The following is a 6,916-nucleotide window of genomic DNA, read 5'->3' as shown; positions in this document are numbered from 1 at the left end:
ATGTATGTGTGTGTGTGTGTGTGTATGTGTGTGTGCTTTTGATTATGTGCAATGTACATATCATATCTCAGTATATTCACCACTGTACACCTTTACAATGGATTTAAACATTTAACACTGAGTTCATATACAACTTTGATTGCAGCTCTGCGAGTGCCACTAGAGGGCGCATCGGTGTTCTGTTTGTGCATTCAGGCCACCCTCGCCACACCTCTACTCACCCAGGCCAATGAAACATTCTGCATACTTTCTTCTATGCATTTATATTTGCTTGTTATCTGTATATCTACCCCCGGAGTCTGTACCTATACGTGTGTCTGTGCGAGTACTGCTAGAGTGTATAGTGATAGTGTACGGGTCGTGTGCATGCAGCCCACCCTCATCGTACCTCCGCTCCCGCACATCGTTGAAGCCGTTTCCATAGCTACATCTATACAAATACATTAGTGTCGTCTGTCAATACTGAGTCCACAATTCCACCCCCACCTACACCGACAACTTCCATAGCTGTATCTATGTATATCTATGTACAGTTCTTTGTATCAAGATAATGAGTTGTATGTTGGCCCGTACCTACCCACAGCTGAGCGAGTGTTGCTGGAGTGGATCACAGTGGTCTGCGTGTGCATGCAACCCACCCTCACCATACAGCTGCTCGCTCACACCACTGGGCCGTTGACTGTGGCAATGACTCGCAGTTCGGTACGCTCTGCTGTGGCCGTGCTCGGCCGAAGCGCCCTGGCCTTCACCGAACTTCGGGGACATCCCGTGGGTCGAAGTAGGTATACATCCTCTTCTGAGGTACGTCCTGAAGCTGATACCAGCTCCTCCGCATGGCCAGGTAGTAGTATTAACCAGTCGGATGTATCTCCGGACGTGAAAGAGACGGATATGGTCGCGTATTGCAAGGCAGTGGTGTGCGCGTTGCTGCTACTGGCCGTTACACACGGCAAGAAGGGAGCCTCGGATATAGCACTGTACTACGTAACACAGATGCATGAGGCGGGCATGGTTGAGTGGTGTGGGGTGGACGAAACGCTACAAACACAATTGCACGGCATGTTGAGCAGGGAGGCACCGGAAGCCAGGTATGTGTATGCTATGTTCTATGCTATCCTATCATATCCTATCCTTTCCTAACCTATCCTATCCTATCCTATCCTATCCTATCCTATCCTTTCCTAACCTATCCTATCCTATCCTATCCTATCCTATCCTGTGGTGTGGTAAACTATGCTATGCTATGCTAAGCTATGCTATGCTATGCTATACTATGCTATGCCATGGAATGCTATGCTATGCTATGCTACGCTATGCTATGCTATGCTATGCTATGCTATGGAATGCTATGCTATGCTATGCTATGCTATGCTATGCTATGCTATGCTATGCTTATGCTATGCTATACTATGCTATGGAATGCTATGCTATGCTGTGCTATGCTATGCTATGCTATGCTATCGAATGCTATGCTATGATATGATATGATATGATATGATATGCTATGCTATGCTATGCTATGCTATGCTACGCTATGCTATGCTATGCTATGCTATGCTATGCTATACTATGGAATGCTATGCTACGCTATGCTACGCTATGCTGTGCTATGCTATGCTATGATATGCTACGCTATGCTATGCTATGCTATGCTATGCTATGCTATGCTATGCTGTGCTATGCTGTGCTCTGGTATGATATGGTTGGCCTTGTATTGTTTAGTATTGTGTATGATGTGCGTACGAGGGATGTGGGGCCTGTATAGGGGTTGGTGGGAGTGTGCATGCTGCTGCGGGTGTGTGTTTGTTTGTGTGCTGTGTGTGTGTGTATGTTTTCATGCTATAGTGTCTGTAGTTGAGAATTAGTGCTGTCGTGGGTGTTGCGGGCGCAGTTGCACTGCATGCTCTTCAGATGCCAGTTTAGGAACCATTCAAGGAAAGCCAGACCATCTTGTACGCACACATACGCACACACACACACGCACACACATACACATGCTCGTCGGCACAGTTAACAGCGTACATACACAAGTACGCGCATGCGTGTATTTATATACGGGCACACACTACACACCCTCGTGAACACGCGCAAGCGCTTACATACATTCTTATATACACATATATATGTGGGTGTATGTACACAGGAAGAGGACTGAGCACGCTTTGAAACAAACGCACCGGCTGACTGAGATCGATGTGCTCCGCGATATCACCTTCGGATTTGTGTTCAACCGATTTTATCAGGTATTGCAATATGTGCAAGCAGCAAGTCTTTGACGTTTACGTTTTGGGCGTGTAATTATATGTGAGTGGGGTATATAATCTATAAGTGACCTGTATATAATCCAAAAGCAGTTTACGTATACCATATCTGGCATGGCTGGTCCGACCAATTGTTGGTAGCTGGCTCGGCACATCATAAGCTTCCTTCCAATGTATTTGCCGCATTGTTTCATTACTTGAAGGTCGTTGGTGAAGCGCCGTGTGCAATGTGGGATTACAGTGTTGTTCTCTGTTTGAGAAACGCTCATGCCAGCCGTAGCTATCGTATCCGTACACGTACGTTGTAGTGTTCCAACCGCTGCCATTGTATATTGAGTGCATGTCGAAGTAGCACTTTTAGTGCAGAAACTAGAAAATTATGCAGTTTTTGCCGCCTGTCTGAGTGAACTCTCCTGTCTGTATGTCCGGTCAATGGGTGCAAGTTTGCAACAACAAAAGTCCTATTGTCGTTGTGTACCCGAGGAACTGGTTTATTGTCTGATATCACATACACAAGCCGATTCGCTCATTGCTCTCTACATATTCTTATTCACTATTACTGGTATTCTCCTAAATATGAACTGTTTGTACTACGCAGCTGGTAGATACGATCGACGAGTCCATCCCCGAGACAGCCATCGAGATGTACGGTTGCCATGACTATGCACACCCTCTAGCACTGCCCTCACTTCCCCCCGCAATCACAGCCACAGACACGGGCACAGACACGGACACAGACGCAGACCTCGCAACCAGAGTATCTGATACCAACCTCTCCGAAAGCACTGCTTCGCCACACTATATGACACTGCAAAAGGCAACAGAACCCCCTGCAACTGGTCCGGCTAATGCCACCAAAAACTCCGACACCCCGAACATCGGTGTCTATGCCGGTGAAAGCGGGCGTGGCAGCGTGGATGGTGCTGATACTACGGACATGTCGAACCGACAGACTAAAATCACGCCGTGGGAAACTACGCTGTTCTCGCCCCACACGGATGTACAGGCCTTCGTGAGCAGCGATATCTGGGACACCGAGGGTATATGAACATGCGGTCGGATTCGATGATACGCGCAGAACATAACCTCACACATTGCATGGCTGTGTAGTAGTGCCCGTTCATGCATATATTCCATGGCAATAGCACTAACGTTTGTATTTGCGATTGTGTATTTTTATTTTGTGCTTTTTGGTCTGTACTTGTGCGTGTCTTTGCAGTTGTGTGATCATATATATATATATATACTTTCACATTTGAAGGTAGTGTACGTGTAGATGTGTCTGTGAGCATCGTGTTACTATACAAACCCTGGACGTTAACAGATGATGGAGCCGTCCTGCTAGCTTTTCAGTCCCCTAATAGCTATATGAATCTCTCGAGCCATTCCTCGAAAACCGGATCATCAACTGTGCATATCGGTGCATGTTTGACCTGTACGCATGTGTAGCTCCTACAGCCGCCTTCTTCGTGACTGTTGCGCCCGAATGTTGTTGGAAAACCCTAAAATCTGTCCGTTCCCATCATAAACGCCGGTCCATTGATCATATAGCGATTGTCGAGGACTACACCTTGTGCAAACATGGCGCACGGATTTAAACTCATTATCAAGAGGATTTTAGGGTTTAGAATTTATGGTGCTAATCGCTCATGCATGCCTGCTTGAACGGGTAAACCCCCCTTTGTCTGTGTGTGGTTAAATTTACGGAATGTCATATTCTAAAGAAACCTACAAGAGCCGTAGGTGCATACATATCTGGCGTCAATCTGACATTGAATATTTACATACGTACACATACATCCAGACAAAAGCTCGATACCAACGATGGATACCAATGAACGCTCCATGGTCTTGTGCGCAAGCCTGGTATGCAAAGCACCGAATCTGGGCGGACTCGCACGCACCAGTGAGATCTTTCGCATGACAGAGATGGTCATCGCTTCCAAGGCACTAATGGCCAAGAGCGAGTTCAAGAATCTTGCGGTGGCTGCGGACCAATTGCTGAGCATTAATGAGGTATGTATCACCCAGAGTCGTTAGAGTCAGCTGCACGGGTGGGCTGGATTCAATACTGACATGTGCGTTGTATGTTGTACTAGTAGCTGATTGTTTTGTCTATCCGACTCTGTATGTACTCGGCAATACACTAGCATTCGTCTATGGTATGTACATTGCTGTGGATGAACGAAGTCTCCATGTGTTTGTCTACCTTTTGAATTTTCTCACCAGGTTTAGCATACCTACCTATCCAAACGTTTATTTCACTGTACAGTATAGTACTCATCTGCTTATATAGCACCCGCCCACCCTCCTTCCAATTTGTACAAGTTCGTGTACACTCTGGCATCCATCGCAAGTGATACTATAACGTGTTCGTTTTTTTTTGCATAACCTTAACATGATCTCGTCAAATTCATTTGCCTATGACTGCCAACTCCGCTGTGAATACATTCCACTGATTCCCACTGCCACTGTTGCACTGATGCAGGTCCCGGTCGAGCACCTGTACAAATACCTCGAAGGCATGAGACTGAAAGATTACACACTCATAGGCTTGGAACAAACTGCGGGTAAGCCGGCTTGGCCCACTTCTCTCCTGTGCATTTTCAACTTCATCTCTGTATATTGTACTTTCGGCACACGCGGTCAACTGTCATAATTTTGATTACGGTCTCTGTGTTGTTCGCAATTCTCGATGCTATTGTGACCAGGACTTGCTGTTGACTCTGTATTTAGAATGCTTTTGGGTCTTTTTGTATGCAGGCCTTTTGGGTCTTTTTGTATGCAGGCCTTGTAGAACTGTCAGTCGTGTCCCCTGATATGAATGATCATACTATAGACTAGTCAAGGTCTTCTGAAAAGTAGGAGTACGAAAGATTTCTATTCCGCTGGAGTATTCGAGTATATCCTGATCGCAAAGTATCGATATGGATAGAACTACTCTTCGCTATACAAATCGGCATGGTGGGACTATTGATGCCTGTGTTTTGTTTTCCGGCGATGTTGTGCTCTCTCGAACTCGCACTCGCAAAGATCATCATAACATCAAAATTATATACGTATCTACATTTCTCGCACGGCTATTCTTTCATATTCTTATTTTAGACATGACCTTCGGCCGGAATTTGAAAAAGAGATTTATCTTTTTGCACTGAATGACAGCTTGAAGGGATATAACTTGTATATTGTGACGACGATATTGACTTCATGCTAGTGTAGTTGCCGAATCAGCCTGTACTCCTGATATGCCCACGCGCGGTAAACTCAATTGGTTAGTATACAGGCCCTTGATATTCTCACTAGCAAGCTGACTTTGTTGCTACATAATTCTACTACATTCACAGAGAGTGTATCACTGGAGGAGTATGTATTTCCGCGCAAAGCTGTCGTGTTACTTGGCAGCGAGGGCTTCGGCATTCCGCCGGCATATCTTCACCTGCTTGATGTTTGTATAGAGATCCCACAGTTTGGACTCACACGGAGCTTAAATGTACACGTGTCTGGTGCCCTAATCATGTGGGAACAAGCCAAACAAGCGTTTTTGACAGGCTCAAGTCATACCGGTATGTAAACGAAAGACAATTGCATAAAACAACCATACACCGCTAATGAAGGTAACAGCTATCATTGATTCACGGAGGCTCCAGTTGCCGGGATACAATCCGTGATCGATCTCGAACAAATCTTAACAAGGATTATAGCATTGCGTGTGTCCTTACGGCTGCCCTGTTGAACAACATGCTTAACAGTATGAGGGCTTCAAATTGATTGATGCATATACCTGTAGGTATACACAAGCCAGAGAAAATATGTATTTGATTTAACAAAAACTCGTATATATTTTAACTAGCCTGTATACAGTTTTTTCGAACAATAGAATATTCACAAGAGAAAAATTGTGATTCTGATTACTTAAATTTATTATGGTAGCAGAATGAAGCTACGCTGATATTAGTTATTGGGGCTCGCAGTGAATGCTGATATATATGATAGCGATAAAATCTCGAATATTCTGTCTCATAAACGCCAGTAGAAAGGTGCGGAGTCCAACAAGTAAAATACAAGAAAATCTTAAATTGTTGAACTTTCAATGTTGGCTTGTGATACACACGGCGCAGCTGCATGTGGCCCAATTGAGTAGCGCCATGTCCCGATGCGCAATATAGCTCAATAGTGTTTTTGTGAATTCTTGCGTGTTTGTAGAAAAATCGATGATTTTCTGTCAATTCACAACGTCCTTTTTACTGCGCTCGAAACACTTATTGATTTTGAGGTGCTCAAGTTCTAAATCGCACATTCTTCCCCGAGTAATCTTGCAGATCGATTTATCCATAGTCGGCCCACCTGCGGTTCACCAGTTGCTCATATTCCAATCTTAAGTTCGTGGGCATAAGAATTAACGTAACGAGGGAAAAAGCGAGGGAATAATGAACATTAAAATTTTAGTGATCATTTGTAACACACAGGGCGCTGTTGTATGTGGCCCCTTTAAGCATCGCATTGTCCCGATGCGCAATTTATAAATTTTAGCTCAATGGTAGCTTGTGAATTCTTGCGTATTTGAAAAACAAAATGTACTCGATGATTCTGCGTCAATTCTAGATGGTCTTTTCGCTGCGCTCGAACCGATTATTAGTTTTCAGGTGCACCAGTTC

General features: G+C 44.8%; 1 protein-coding gene across 2 annotated transcripts; it reads left to right on the top strand.

The window, feature by feature from the left end:
- Window positions 1–627: 627 nt before the first annotated feature.
- Window positions 628–6,680, top strand: SARC_03879 (the record flags this gene model as incomplete). 2 transcript variants are annotated; one of them, XM_014302317.1, is made up of 7 exons in its annotated part: window positions 628–1,088; window positions 2,144–2,243; window positions 2,860–3,301; window positions 4,066–4,277; window positions 4,750–4,831; window positions 5,606–5,824; window positions 6,581–6,680. In XM_014302317.1, 7 exons carry the CDS (start codon window positions 628–630, stop codon window positions 6,652–6,654), a joined length of 1,590 nt encoding a protein of 529 aa, XP_014157792.1. In that variant the 3' UTR covers window positions 6,655–6,680. The 2 variants fall into 2 exon arrangements, with proteins under 2 accessions (XP_014157792.1, XP_014157791.1); XM_014302316.1 differs by lacking the exon at window positions 6,581–6,680 and having other exon boundaries at window positions 5,606–5,905.
- Window positions 6,681–6,916: the final 236 nt, after the last annotated feature.

The sequence above is a fragment of the Sphaeroforma arctica genome, assembly GCF_001186125.1.
Source record: "Sphaeroforma arctica JP610 unplaced genomic scaffold supercont1.207, whole genome shotgun sequence".
NCBI classification, from domain to species: Eukaryota; class Ichthyosporea; order Ichthyophonida; genus Sphaeroforma; species Sphaeroforma arctica.
The sequence above is the reverse complement of the archived record's forward strand: the minus strand, read 5'-3'. Positions and strand labels throughout refer to the sequence as shown.